A 15,698-nucleotide genomic window follows, 5' to 3' on the forward strand; every position below is an offset into this window, starting at 1 on the left:
AGCTAGCATGAATCGCCTAGAGATAGTTCCCCTCAGGTCCCAATCCTTAGCTACCAACTGAGTTTCCAGGAATGAGTACAGAGACAGGTGTGATACAGATCTCTGCTCTCAGAGGCTATGGATAGGGTAGCTGTCTCTTCTCTGGGAGGTGACTCACCCCCAACAGCTGGATCCTGTATCTCTCCCAGGGCCAAAGTTGAGCCCTATAAAAAATGCACTGTTTCTGATGGACTATAGATTACTGCTTTTCCTCCTTTCCCAGAATAAGTTCTTTGTCTTTCATGTAGGTTGATTAGTGGATGGCTTGTTCCCCCTCTGGACCAGGTCCCCATTTAGTTTGTTTTTCCATTTGGGTCAGTTTTTTTTCCTTCTTTTAAAAAAGACAACACAAAAACAAACAAAAATGTCCTAATAGTTGCTCATGGGCTTTTTTTAGGTGGGTTAGTGTACTGTGATCCCTACTTCCACCCTGAAATTATTTTGAATATACACATATTTAAAAAATAATTTTAATATAGATATTTGAATTTGAACTTATATAACATGTGCATTTATCTGTATATGTGTGTATATGTATTTATATAATGTGTGTGCATTTCATTTCTTTATCTATATCTGCATTGTTCCCACCCTGTGCTACCCTTGCTTCCAGTAGAATGTAAGCTCTTTGAAGGCAAGACTAATTTTCACTTTTTTCTTTGGCTCTCTGGCACCTACTGGCACGTAGTAGGCCCTTGTGGAATTGAGCTGTTCACAACTAAATCACTGATGGAAATAAGAAATAGTGCAGTAATTTGGGTTCTAGTTCCATTCATTTGAGGACTTCGGCAACTCCTCAGAGATTCAATTTCCCTAATAAAATATGATGATTCTACCTACCTTTCTTATCACACTGGAATATAATAAGAATAAAATGAAGTCATAGACATGAAACTTGTTACATAAGTTCAAAATACAGCTAATTTTTGATTATCAATATCATTTGAGGGTACGGATTCAAAATAGGTCTTTTAAAATTATATTTCACTTTAGAATACACTATTTATGTGGTTTTACTTTGAAGATAATAGTAATTCACCTATATAAGTCACTTTACATCCATTATGTATTATTTCATTTGATCTTGATATCCACCTTGTAAGGTAAGTAGTAGGATTATCCCCATCTTACAGATGAGGAAATTGAGATCCAGAGATGTCAAGTGATTTGCTCAGGATCATACAGCTATTAAGGAATAAAGGCAAGATTCAAACCTACGTCTTCTTTCCTTCAAGTATGTTCTATCTACCGTACTAGGATGCCTTCCTTGCCTCTCATTTACTTGTCGGGCCCTAATCCCACACTCATAAAATGAGACATAACAAAATGTCACCAATCCTTGGAAGCCCCTACCTCTTAAAAGTGACTGAGCTTAGAGTAAGAAAATCTGGGTTCTAGCCCTAGCTCTGTCACTAATTTACTTTGTGATCTTGGGCAAGTCACTTTACTCCTTGAAACCTCAGGTGCCTATACATCGAGAAACTTGGTCTAGACACACTCACTAGGCTCAGGAGAACTCTTTCCAAGGGTAGATGAACTAGAAGATGTGGGTACTGAGCCACTATCAATGACCTTTTAAAGCCTGGAGAACCAGAGACATGCTGTAGAAGTTGGGAAGGGCAACCCCCCCCCCCATTTAAGAAAAAAAAAAGGCAAGGAGAATAGAGTCTGGAAACTATTGGTCTTTGAACTTGCCTTCAACCTCTGGAAAAATTCTAGAATGAATTATGAAAGTGACAGTTTCTGAAAATCTAGAAAATGTAGTGATCATCTGTAAGAGATAGCATAACTTTATTAAGAACAGGTCATGCCATGTACTTTTTTTTTGGACAGAGATACTAGATTGATGGTGGAAGGGAATATTCCAGACATGCATAGTCTGCTACAAACCTCAGTTCAGTTCAGTCGTTTTTCAGTTGTGTCTGACTCTCTGTGACCCCATTTGGGGTTTTCTTGGCAAAGATGCTGGAGTGGTTTATCATTTCCTTCTCCAGCTCATTTTAAATATGAGGAAACTGAGGCAAACAGGGTTAAGTGCTGCAGATCTACATTTCAGCAAAATATTTAACAAAATCTCTTAGATTCATTTCTCAGTCTGTCCTCAAATACTTACTGTGTGATCCTGGGCCAATCATTTAACTTCTGTGTTTCTCAGTTTCCCTATCCCTACAAAATGAGGCTGAAAATTGCACCTACCTCTCAGAGTTCTTGGAGGATCAAATGAGATATTTATGAAATGCTTTGCAAACTTTAAAGGGCTATAAAAATGCTAGCTATTCTTGTTGTCATTATCGTCTCCTATGGACAAGATAGGGAGTTGTGGTGGATGACATGATGGGCTGGAGGTAGATTTGTTTGAATACCTGAACTCAAAGAATGGTCATCAATGGCTTGATCATGACTTTGAATGGGGGTCTCTAGTAGAGGGCCTTAGGGATCTCTGCTTGGCTGTGTGCTGCTTTAAATTTGTTTTTTCTCAGTAAGCTGAATGAACCCAGGGATGGCATGCTTTTCAAATTTACAATGAATAAAAAGCCAGGAGAGATAGTTAACATGTTGGATAACAGGGTCAGGATCCAAAACAGATCTCAACATTGGAATGAATCTAATAGGGATGAATGAGAGATGTTGTCTAGTAATTGATGGGCAAGAAGGATTAGATTTCTTCTGCTTGGTCCCAAAGGGCAAAACTGTGAGCAATGGATAGAAGATGCATAAAGGCAGATGTAGGATAGATACAAGGAAAAACTTCCTGACAATTATTATTATCATTAATAATAATAATAGGTGATATTCACATAATACTTAAAATACTCCAAGTACATGTGCTAAGCACTTTATACTTGAGTTATCTGATCCTCACAACAACCCTGGGAGGTAGATGCTATTATTATTCCTATTTTACAGATGAGGAAACTGAGGCAAATGAAAGTTAAGTGACTTGCCCACACAACTAGTAAGCGTCTGAGGCCAGATTTGAACTCAGGTCTTCCTGACCCCAGTCTTGGAACAAATGGGTTGCCTTAGGAGATAATGGATATCCTTTTACTTGAGGTTTACAAGGGAAGGCTGAATGACCACTTTTGGGAGATGTTATGGAACAGGTTCTTGTCCAGATTTGGGTTGAACTTGCTGGCCTCCAAAGTCCCTTCCAGCTCAGAGACTTGTGATCTCTGTTTCTGAGGCCCGTTCGAGCTCTAACATTCCTTTATTTTAAGGTCCTATTATTAAAATGTTTGCATTCACTGAGTCAACTAAAAGTGCATCAGGTGTTCCACAGATATGCTGGGTAAGAGGATGAAAGCAATTTTAGATTTTAAATTTTCTGTGGATTCCAAGACTGTTAAGAGTTAACTACATTTCTCTTATGCTGCCCCACTTGTCTGATTATTTGTAGCTAGCATAAACAGTGGAAGGAAATACAATGAAATGGAAGGGCCTGGGTCCTAGTCTAGGTTGTAACCACAGAACTCATTTCTAGGTCAGAGATAGGGCCAAGCTGATGAGTTCTCCAGTTCCTAAAGCTGGCTTTACTAGTCAATCAATTAGTTAGTCAATAAATAAATAAATAAAATAGTCAATAATGTGCCAAGCACTGTTTTAAGCAGTGGGAATACAAAGAAAGGTAAAAGACAGGCCCTGCCCTCAAGGAGCTTACATTCTAATGGGGAAGACAACATGTAAAAAACTACGTACAAACAAGCTATATACAGGATACATTGGAAATAGTCAACAGAGTAAAGGTACTAGAATTAAGAGTGATTGGGAAGGCTTCTTGAAGAAGGTGGAATTTTAGCTGGGAGCTGAAGCAATCCAGGAAAGCCAAGAAGCAGAGATGAAGAGGGAGAACATTCCAGGTATGAGATGACCAAGAACCTTTAGGTACTTAGAAATGGTGTCCTCTCAGCTTTATGGATCCATCCTGCCTGGGAAAAACCAGGAAAATCCAGAGGGAGTCACTTTGCTGTTAATATTGAACCTTAGAATAGGAACCATAGAATTCCATGAGGGAGGTCACCCTTACATGACAGCATGGTAAATTGGAATGAGCACTAGGTTTAGAGTTGGGGAACTGGGTTTAAATTCCACCTTCACTGCTTTCTTGCCAAGTGACCTTGGGCAAAATCACTTCCCATCTCTGGGCCTCAGTTTTCTAATCTATAAAATGAGGAGATTATGCTAGATGACCTCCAAGATCCCTTCCAACTTTAAATCTAAAGCTAAACCATGACTCAGGAAGAGGGAGTGAGGCTGACAATTTTGGGTACCTCTGCCTCACTTAAATCTAACTCATGAGTAAGTCAAGACATCACACTTCATACCACTGGTTCTCTTTGAAAATGAAGGGCAAGGGGACAGCTAGGTGGCACGGTGGATAGAGCACCGGCCCTGAAGTCAGGGTGACCTGAGTTCAAATCTGGCCTCAGACCAAACACTTGACACTTACTAGCCGTGTGACCCTGGGCAAGTCACTTAACCCCAATTACCTAAAAAAAAAAAGAAAGAAAAGAAAAAGAAAATGAAGGGCAAAAAACAACAACAACAACAACAAATCAGGTAGAACACCATTATCCTAGCTGTCATTCCTTATATACTCTCCACTTTCTAGTCTACAAGGCTGGGAGTGTCTAAGTCTGGGGAGCTAACGAAGAGAATGGGCTGGCCTGGAACCATTCCTGCTCTGCCTGTGGTGGTGCTGATCCAAGAAGGGCTTCTTAGGGTTATCAGGAGATTATATGAGTTGGCATAAAATATTCTGGCTTTGGTTCAGAGGTAATGACCAGACCCAGTAAGCCAAACAGACCCTGTGATCAGGAGTTCTTAGACGGTTAGCTAACTTTTCTGGCTGCGGAAATTAAGTAAGGAAGACTGATATTCACTTCAGTTGGTTTTTTGGGTTTTTTTTTTGGTCTATTTCTTTTAAATACAATTCAAGGTGAGGATGTGAGCAACCTTGGGTAAGTCACTTGCTCTTTGTAGGCCTCAACTTCTTCATCTGCGAAACTACATGGCCTCTGAGGTCCCTTTCAGTTCTCGATTAATAATCTAATAAATTTATGTCCTTAAGCAAGTGTGGCAGGGTTAGAGTTAGAAATCATAGCATGAAGGAGGGCTATTGTGGGCTGGAGGTTGGAGATGCATAACATGACCAAATATATGGAATGGGTGGTGAATCCTCATTCTTCACTCAAACACAAGGGTTCTTCCCCTCAGAAACAGTTCCTTCTCTCAAGCAAGATGATTGAGTGAGCTGGGAGTGGGGTAGTCCCAGGGCATCTTGAGGCTGTGAAGATTCTACTTCCTCTATTGTGTAAAATAAACTAAGCCACTGTGGGCCACGGATTCATGTGAGTTTCTTTTCTGGACCAAGTTAGTTTAGATGGGTAGAGTGGGAAAGAGGATGATGTATATCCTTTTAGCAGAGAGGTGGTAGACCATGGATTAGGAATGCTATCTACAATGTCAGATATGGTCAGTGTCTCAGCTGGTTTTACTTATCTGCTTTCCTTTGCCACAAGGGAGAGTTATATTGGGGTAGGGTAGTAGAAAATGAGGGGGAAGCTAGGTGGTACAGTGGGTAGAGCACTGAGATGGAATCAGGAAGACTCATTCTCATGGGTTCAAATCTGGTCTCAGTCACTTATTAGCTGTCACTTAACCCTGTTTGCCTCAGTTTCCTCATCTGTAAAATGAGCTGGAGAAGAAAATGGTAAAACCACTTAAGTGTCTTTGCCAAGAAAACCCCAAATGGGCTTATGAAGAATCAGATATGATTAAACGACTCAACAACAACAAAATTGGAAAATGATGGGATTTTTTAAAAGCCTCAATAAAAACTTTTTGTTTTAAGAGAGAAAATGGTAGCAATATTGTTTTTTCTGAAGATAGCCTGATAAGAGGAACAGTAGGTTGGGTGAGGGAAGTCAGAATTGTTCTTCTCTAGTAGGTGAGGAAGTCCAATATGTATAGAGCTACAATTCTGGAAAATCCATATGGCCAATATCATCTCATCTATGAAACAAAGGGACTAGACTGGATTTTCCCTAAGGTTCCTTCCAACTCTAACATGCTATGATCCTCAGACTTTGGGAAACAATGGTCACCAAACTATATGTCAGTCAACATTTGTCAGTCAAGCATTTATTAAGCACTTAATAGTGCCAGGCAACTGAGCTAATCACTGAGAATACGGACATAAGCAAAAAGAAAGTCAGTTTCTTCCCTCAAGGAGCCTACATTGTAATGGGGAAGATAATACATAAAAGGAAGATGAAAACAAAGACCCAGGGGCATGATAGAGAAATCCCAAGGAGTACAGCCTGGTGAGAAATGAAGAGATGGCTGGCTTGGGCATCCTTCTTAAAAGGTCAAGGAATTGAAAGGATAATGGTAAGGAAACAGTGCTAGAGAGAAGCAGGGAATGGGAGATTCTGCCTTCCCTTTGAGATTACTTACTATTTGTCATATATATATATATATATATATATTTGTTCATAGTTGTTTACATTTATTCTCTCCCATTAGACTGTGAGCTCCTTGACAGCAGGAATTGTCTTTTGACTTTCTTTGTATCCCTAGCTCTTAGCACTGTGCCTGGTACATAGTAGGTGCTTAATAAATGCCAGTTAATTGATTGATTGGGGCTTATTATCTATGTAATCTCAGATGAGTCATTTAATCTTCTATTTAAGTATTACAGGGCTAGAGCTCTTGCAATTCCTTCCAGTCTTCTGAATTCTGTTCTCTAATTCAAGGATCATGATTTGTTCCTCTGTTTACAAAACCTTGCCTGGTTTGGGGAAACAGTCTGGTTAAGTTAGTCTGGTTAAGTCAAGTTAGTTAGTTGATTGATTAATATTCCCATTTTATGGATGGAGATGCTGAGGTCTCAGGAGTTTAAGTAACCTGCCTAGAGTCATGTAGTATAAAGCCCTTCTTTTATAAAAATCAGGAAGGTTTTTTAAAATCTTGAAATCCAGAGACAGTTGTCATGTAATGTTAACCTGCATACGTGATCAGTGATGATATGCATACCTGCATACATGATCAGTGATGGCATGGAGAGAACATTCCATTTAATGAGTCTTAATGTGTTTACAAGCCGACAAAAGCAACTGACAAAAAAGAAAACTAGCTTGATACAATATTTTAACTTTGATTAAAATACAAGCTTTAAGCAAATCAGGGAGCAAGAATAAGGTGACTTTCATTGCTGTATACTTTGCTGAAATTATAGACCCTTCCACTGTAATGATAACAGACAGTGAGCTTAACATGTTATTATCATTCTCTTAATATGAGTTGCAGTAAATTAGCCAGACCCATGGAACAATCCCAAACATTCCCAGCTTCAAAACTGGAAAAGAAAAAAGCTAGACTGGGGAAAGGTAGATTAAAAAAAAAAAGAAACTGAAAAATAGCCTAGGATACTAAAACTTTTTCTAAAGTCTCCTGTATATTACTGCTCAGGGACAAGTATATTATTGTGCTGACATTGGCATTTGGAGTAGGAAGTGGTGAAAGTTTTGTGGGGTAACTAATACTCTGGCTCTTCCTTTAAGACTGTATGCTAGATTTGGGTCAAATCTAGTCAGAGGATATGAGTTCAAATTCTATCTGTGACATTTACTTCCGATGTGGCCTTAGACAAGTCATTTAAACTCTAGGGGGTGAGAGTTTTCTCATCTATAAAATGAGGGGTTTGGCCTAGATAACTTCTAGGGCAGGGTTTTTTAACTTTTTTGTGCCTTTTGGGCAGTTTGGGTAAAACCTATATACTTCTCATAATAATGTTTTAAAATGCATAAAATAAGATACACAAGATTAAAAAGGAATTTAATTATAATGAAATACAATTATCTATCTATCTCTATATATAATTTTTGTTTGCTAGGCAATGGGGTTAAGTGACTTGCCCAGGGTCACACAGCTAGTTAGTGTTATGTGTCTGAGGGCCGGATTTGAACTCAGGTCCTCCTGAATCCAGGGCTCTATCCACTATGTCACCTAGCTGCCCCTAAAATATATATTTTTTAAATTATCTACATTCACAGACTTCTAGGTTAAGAACCAGGGCAGGTAGGTGGCACAGTACATAGAGTGTTACCCAGTGTTACCCATTTGAACTTAGGAAGACCTAAGTTCAAATGTAGCTTCAGACACTTATTAGCTGTATGACCCGAGGCAAATCACTTAACCCTATTTGCCTCAGTTGCTCATCTGTAAAATGAAATAGAGAAGGAAATGGTAAACCACTCCAGTATGTTTGCCAAGAAAACCCCAAATGTGGTCATGAAGAGTTGGACCCAACAGAAAATCAATTGAATAACAAGTTCAAGAACCCCAGCACCAAGGTCTGTTTCTGCTTTAAATCTATGCACTGTCATTATTTGGACTAATAGTAGGAATAATCCAAAAATTATTTTGTTTTGATTTGATAGTGAGTACATTATGTGGTTATTTTCAGCAGAATTATCTCTTTATTATGCCTAGTTTAGGGTGATGTGATAAAGCTAATGCAGTCTCAGCCTGCATTAAGAGAGCCATAGGCTGAGGCAGCTAGGTGGCGCAGTGGATAGATCACTGGCCCTGAAGTCAGAAGGACCTGAGTTCAAATGTGACCTCAGATCAAACACTGAACCCTAGCTGTGTGACCCTGGGCAAGACACTTAACACCCCAATTGCCTTAAAAAAAAAAGAGAGAGGCGTAGGCTAAAATAATAGTCCTATCATCCTCTGCTTCGGGCAGACAATCTCTGGAATGTTGTGATGCATTTCAGTCACCACCTGAAACAAGTCCAGAGAGAAACCAGAACAATGAAGGGCCTTCATGTCATGCCATGTAAGAATCAGCTGAAGGAATTGAGATCTTTTTAGCTTGAAGAAGTCTCTAGCTGTCTTAAAATACTTGAAAGTTCACTTAGAGGAAGAGATATTCAATTTATTCTGTTTGTCCCCAAGATGTAGAACTTGGAGGAATGGGCGGGAGTTACAAAGGAGCAAATTTAAGCTTGATATAAGGACAAACATCCTTACAGTTAGAGCTATCCCAAAGTGAAATAGATTCCCCTAAGTAGTGGGTTTCCCATCATTAGAATTCTTTAAGGAGAGGTTACAGGGGTGGGAACCTGTGCACTCAGGTGCTGCCCTTTGACATCCAAATAGATTTGGTCAAAGGGCCACACTTGAGCACCTGGAGGGTCATATGTGCCCTCAAGGCTGCAGTTTCTCCACCTCTGGTTAGATGATCATTTCTCTGGTGTGTTGCAGTAGGGATTCTTTTTGGGGTATTGGTTGGACCAGACAGCTGCCAGGGTCCCTTCCAACCCTGAAATTCTGTGATTCTGTGAATAGGGAGGACATTTTAGAAGGGCAAGGGGTGGGGAAGGAGAGCTAGAAACAACTTAAGCCCCAGAGACTTCTGGAAACAGGCCATGGCTCAGAGCACATTTTACTTTCTCAGCAAAAGTAAACACACACTTCCCCAGAATACCACATGGAAACTTTTGTAATGCCTTTGAGAAACAAAGGGTTAAGCAGTGTATTCCAAGAATCTAAGCTGAGTTCCAGAGGCCCTACAGCATGGCAGGGTAATTTAAAGGGAAAGGATGCCATATATGGCAATACTTCCAGGGACTCAAGAAAGGAAGATGGGCATGGTTACCCTTGCCCAGAGAGGAAGGAGAAGCAGTTTAGAAGACTAGAATTACTAGCTCTTGTACCAGAGAGCCAACTTGGAAGCCACATGTTGGGAAAGAAAGATTTTTAGTTTTTCCAAAGAAACAGTGATCTGACTGGTAAATCAATTTGAAAACCTATTGGTCTGCCCTGTTTGGAAGTTTGCCTGGGATACTTTTCAAAAAAAAAAATCAATAAAACATGAAACTGGCTTAGCCAAGCAACAAACATAGGATAAACCAGATTTCCAAACTCCGGATTTAATACCTGTCTCCTCAAAATAGGAGACAGGACTCTCATATAGAACATGCCTGAGTCTTAAAATGTGAAAGTGAGAAGATAAGGAAAAAAACACATTCAAGGTGGAAAATTTTAAATTAATCCTAAAAAAGGTGGTGAATATCTAACTAGCTTGATATCTATTCAGCTGGGTGGCACAGTGGGTAGAGTACTGGACCTAGAGTCAGGAAGACCTGAGTTCAAATCCAGCCATAGATACTTCCTAAGGTGTGTGACCTTGGACAAGTCAGGTGTCTCTGTTTGCCTCAGTTTCCTCATCTGTAAAACCGAGATACTAATAGTATTTGCCTCCCACGGCTGTTATGAGGATCAAACAAGATAATATTTGTTAAATGCTTTGCAGACTTTAAAGCCTTATAGTGTTACGTTGGAGCTAGCTTACCATGAATTATTAAATTTTCGTTGTGAGCATTTACACCTCAGAAATCAGCAAATGCTACGGATCAGGGCTTGATTTATTGTTTTGTTGATTGTCTAGACTTAAGAAAGTAATGGGGAAAATGTTAATAATGCAGATAAAACTTAAACATGTGTCATATGTATGGTATTTTTTTTCCACAGAGAGCAGATTGTTAAACATTTACCAACATGCCTCTCGTGCTATTAATATTATTACCTATGTCTCTAGCTTTGTGTGGTATTTCTATGTATATTCAGGTTCTATATGAGATGTACCATATGCCAGCATCTTTATAGGAAGTGTGCAGATCTGCTCCTACATTTGGTGTGTCTCAGTGTCTTAAACAGACAGTTGCCCAGAATTAAAAAAAAAATCTCTCCTTACTCTCAGTCAATTAAAACTCTGGATCCCTCGGTTCTTTTTTTATTTTGCTAGGTATTATGAGATTAGGGTAAAGTAATTCATACTAAAGTGTGACAGGCTTAATTCTAGGGTGTTTGTTAGGGCAGGGAGGAAGAAAGTTGAGGGGATAGAGAATGGGCATATGAAAAAAAAATGTGTTAATCCAATTAAATGTTAAGAAAAATTAGCCAATATGGGAGGAAGTTTTTAAGTTGACCAGTTTCTTGCTGCTCACACTGGCTAATTCCCACCCTGACCCACAAATATCCTTCTCCCCTCCCTTGCCTTCCCAGGAGAGCAGGACTATATCATCCCACCTCTGAAAGGTTGCCAACCCTCCTCACTGTCCAACCCTGTGATCTCAGAGGTTAAGGAGTTCCCAGAGCGTAAGTTCTGCTGATGTAGATCTGTGTGTTACAATATATAGCCTTAGACAGGAATTGAGGGAGGGAAAAGGTTAAGTAACTTGTCCAGGGTCACAAAGGCAGGATCTGAACCCAGGTCTTCCCAACTCAAGACCAGATCACTATCTACTACTAGACCATACTGCCCATGGAGTCAGAAGACCTGGGCTGCAGACCTGGGAGAGGTCACTGTACCACTCAGAGTTTTCAGTTCCCTCCTGGTAACATAAGGTTATAGAGGAGATGTCGATGGGGATGCATGTCATCCACTTCCTGATGGAGAGGTGATACACAAAATGAGACGAACATTTCTGGACATGACTAGTGTGGGAATTTGTTATGTTTGATTATATCTATTTGTCACAAGGGTTCTGTTCTTCTTTTTTCTAATGATGGGAGGGGGGAAGTTAAAAGGATGGTAGGGCTGGCAATAAGATTCTCTCCCCCCCCGCCACAAAAGGAAAGAAAAAGGGTCGTTGGGGCATTAAGAATGTAAAGAAGACAGCAAAAAGAAGGACAGAAAGAAACAAAAACAAGAAGGACAAGTATGAAAGTTTAATGTTAAATTTATTTTATACTTAAAAGGAAAAGCAACCATTTCATAATAGAAATTCCAAGTTTCATGTTTTCTTCTTTTTTTCAGTTTACTTTGTATATGGAAATGCTCATTTTACTTGGGGTTTATTAAGTCTACAATTTTTTTTAAAAAGGTAAAAATAATATGGGCAGCTAGATGGCTCAATGGCTAGAAGGCCAGGCCTGGAGTCAGGAAGACTGGAGTTCAAATTTGACCTCAGACTCTTACTAGCTGTATGACCCTGGACAAGTTACTTAACCCTGTTTGCATTAGTTTCCTCATCTGTAAAATGAGCTGGAGAAGGAAATGACAAATCACTCCAGTATCTTTCCCGAGAAAACCCCAAATGGGGTCATGAAGAGTTGGATGTGACTGAAATGACTCAACAATAACAAAATGATATGAGGGGGTTCAACCAGATGATCTCTAAGATCTATTCTAGCACAGTAATTCAATGTGTCTGACTGTGGGGAAGATGATTTCCTTTCTTTTGTCATAGTGTTTTCTTCCTTTTACATAAAATGAGAATATTAACCTTGGTCTTTCACCTACCCCATAAGCTTGTTTAAAAGGGAAAAATTACATATGTGAAATTTTTTAAAAAAATCTCAGTATTAAAACATACAAAATATTTTTTAAAATTGTTACCAGGAATCAGACGCTCACTTTTCCTTACTAAAAAACCTAAAGGAAATCGAGTCTTTCTATGAGTTATCCTCTGGGTATGGGAGGTCAACAGGACTATGCACAGAAAGATAGTGCGTGCTTCTTTTCTTTTTGGGTTTGACGTGAGTAATTCTTAATGGGGCCTCAGTAGAGGAGCTTAATTTCTTCATTTCCTAATTAGGAAAAAGATCAGGAACTGTAATAGTTCTGGTGGCATCTTTCAGTTTCAGAGAAGCCTTGAAGCTGACCCTGAGGGTAAACCGACTTCTTTCAAAACTCTTTTTAATTATCTTTTAAAGAACAGAAAAGGAAGGGAGCTGAAGTGGGCCAGGCAAGGAGGGAAACAACAGAGGAAAAAAAAGTTTAGACTGTATCCCCTTTCCCTTTTTCCCTCCCCTCCATTTTACTAAGGGCTTGGTGGCCACAGAAGCGTCACCTTCCTTCTAATGACAGCGTCACTCCTTGTCTAAGCTGCCTGGTTACCAAGGCTAGGTTTTCCAGAACCTTATGAGACTCTGCCTATAGACCTAGAATTGTGCATCACAGGTCTAGACTAGAGCTTGTAGTCTGTAAGTCTATATGCTTGTAGACCTTGAGGGTCACTTGGTCCAATCTCCTCATTTTACAAAGGAGGAAAAGCAAAGCAAGAAAGGGGTAACTTACTTGCTGCCTAAGGTCACACAACTAGAGAGTGACCAAGCCACGATTCAAACCAGGCTTCTTTGATTCCAAATTCACCTCTCTTTCCACAGTATCATTCTGTATCGTATGAGAAAACATATAGAACATGTGCCTCCTCTGTGCAGGGCTTGTCCCATCCTATTCTGGGCCCTTCCTTGAGACTGTTTTCTGCTTAAATTGGAAGCTCATGGCTAATAATATTAAGGCTAGTAATACTACTGATGTTTAATATTCTATTACCTCTAGCTAACTTGGATTTCAATTAACCTGTTGTATGACTTGTTACTTCTCTTTTTCTCCCCTAACATTGTCTTATATTAATTTTGTACATTTTTTGTTATACCTAAATATGTATGTGTTGTTTCTGCCAGTAGAATGTAGATGCCTTGAGGGCCTCAAGCAGTACCCAGCACATAGTGGGTGCTTTAAAAATGCTCTTTGATGGACCTGATTCTAATCCAGACTCCTTCTGTAGGCTTCATCCAATAAGCTGATCCTGTTTTGTTTTGTTTTGTTTTTTTTTCTGATTTCTTCACCTACCTGTCAATGGGCAGAGAGCATCATGGTCTACTGTCTCCATGTCTTTCAGAGGTGAATCTGGAGCTGGGAAAACAGAAAACACCAAAAAGGTCATCCAGTATTTAGCTGTGGTGGCTTCTTCCCATAAGGGCAAAAAGGACACAAGCATCACTGTAAGTGGCCCCTTCCTGTCTTTGGGGGTTTGAGCAGTAGATTGACCAGGGATAGGAAAAAAAAATAATTGAAAGGCTCAATTTCTGGCTACCTGGATGCCTTTTCAGAGATATAACCTATTAAGAACATGCAATTATGTCAGGGCTTTGGGGTCTATGGAAAAAGGAGGTGGGGAGGAAAGTCTTGTTTGAAGGGCCCTTAGGCCTAAAACAGGAATGTATTTTGCTGAGAGAAAAGCCTTCATAGTTGCCACATGTATAATGCCTATTTATAGCAGGGCCTTGCATCAGCTCAGCTCTGCCAGGACCCAGACCTTGAAGGCACTTTTGCTCTCTTGAAGCCAGTCAGCCTAGAGAAAACTAAAATAATTTGTCCCCTCACAAGTGACGATTTGGGGGAAGCACAGCTTTTTAATAAGAGCTCTCAGTCGTAATATTGTATTTTGCTTATTTCTACATATATCCCTGTCTTTTCTTCTCTGAGAAAGAAAGGAGAAACTCAAACAGGCTCGCATGGGGAAATGACTCTCCAGTCATCTCCTGAGGATTCCAGGATTTCTAATCCATTCAATTAGTGGATTATCTAAGGCCTTTTCTGAATCCTCCTGGATTCTATTACTTTTCCTTCCTTGAAGCCAGCTTCAAGACTCTGCCTCCTCATGTTAGCCCTGGTACCAGAGAAGAAGTGAAAAACTAATCTGGAATTAGTCCATTTTATCTATCTGACAGCACCCACATTTCTGCCAAAAGCTTTGGTGAATGGAAGAGGCCGAGATGAGTTTTGGGAACTGCCTGTGGAGTTCATTGGTCCCTGCTCACCCTTATCCACTATGTACTATGGATTATCATGAGTTAATTCTATAACCATCTAAAAGTTCAGCTTATCTTTATGTCATAGAGCCAGAAACCTGACAAAGAACAGAAATCTAGAGATATGCAGAGATAGCTAAAGTTTCTTGCTGCGGCCCGTTCCCGTGGTTTTGGGTTCTTATTCAATCCTAAAACCCAAACAAGAAAAAACATTTCCCTGTATTTCAACCATAAAGTACAACATTCAAGCTGGGCTCTGACTATGGGTAGTCCCAAAGAGTGTCCGATACTACAATTTATCATTATGGGTCGCCAAGAAGATTTGACTATCTCTTCCCACTCTTGCCAACTTAGTGGGTAATATACCGGATTTAGACTTACTAGCTGTATGACTCTGGGCAAGTCATTTTAAATTCTTTTGTAAAATAGGGGGGAAGGGGAGAGATTAGATTTCCTATGAGCCTGTGACTTTAGGCCTACTCAGTTCTAAGACCTAGAGAACATTTTTGCCCTTTTTTTTTTCTGAATTGAAAGATGTGACTGTGTTCTCAGTAGTTTAAAAAAAAAAGGAGAGAGAGAGGGAGAGAGAGAGAGAGAGAGGTAGATAAGGAAATAGAAGGAATGAGTAAGGAATGTGTGTCTCTCCATTTTTTCTAGGAAAATTATACTGGGGTTGTTGGACTGTAAGTGTGTGTATGTGTGTGTAGAGGGGTGGAAATAAAGAAACATAAGTAAATACCCACCAAGACCCAATGTTTGTGTGACTGAAATAACATTGACATTTGTTTTATACCACATTATTCAACTACAGCAAGGCCCATCTTTTGCTTACGTGAGTAAATGAATTAGAGTGTGTTTTCTTCAGTGTGCTTGGGAAGGCACAGAGTATAGATCTGCATGCTGTGGTTGCACCAACAGAGTGCCCGTAGTTGATGATAGAACGTGTTAGGTTCTCGTGTCTCACAACCTGAAGCAAGAATAACACTCATCAGTATCTTCGCACATCAACCCTGCCTGTGTCAGACGCCACTGAGAGAATTTATTGTCTG

At 39.8% G+C, this 15,698-nt stretch overlaps 1 protein-coding gene across 2 annotated transcripts in view; it reads left to right on the forward strand.

Annotated features, from left to right (window-relative positions):
- Positions 1 to 15,698, forward strand: part of MYH11 (myosin heavy chain 11) — a 118,934-nt gene that overhangs the window by 40,911 nt on the left and 62,325 nt on the right. For both annotated transcript variants that reach the window (XM_027839264.1, XM_027839265.1), the window contains exon 5: positions 13,737 to 13,839. In XM_027839264.1, the coding sequence (XP_027695065.1) occupies positions 13,737 to 13,839 (103 nt within the window). The remainder of the gene's footprint in view (positions 1 to 13,736; positions 13,840 to 15,698) is intronic.

The sequence above is a fragment of the Vombatus ursinus genome, unplaced genomic scaffold (genome assembly GCF_900497805.2).
Source record: "Vombatus ursinus unplaced genomic scaffold, bare-nosed wombat genome assembly UNPS02014832.1, whole genome shotgun sequence".
In the NCBI taxonomy this organism is placed as follows: Eukaryota; Metazoa; Chordata; class Mammalia; order Diprotodontia; family Vombatidae; genus Vombatus; species Vombatus ursinus.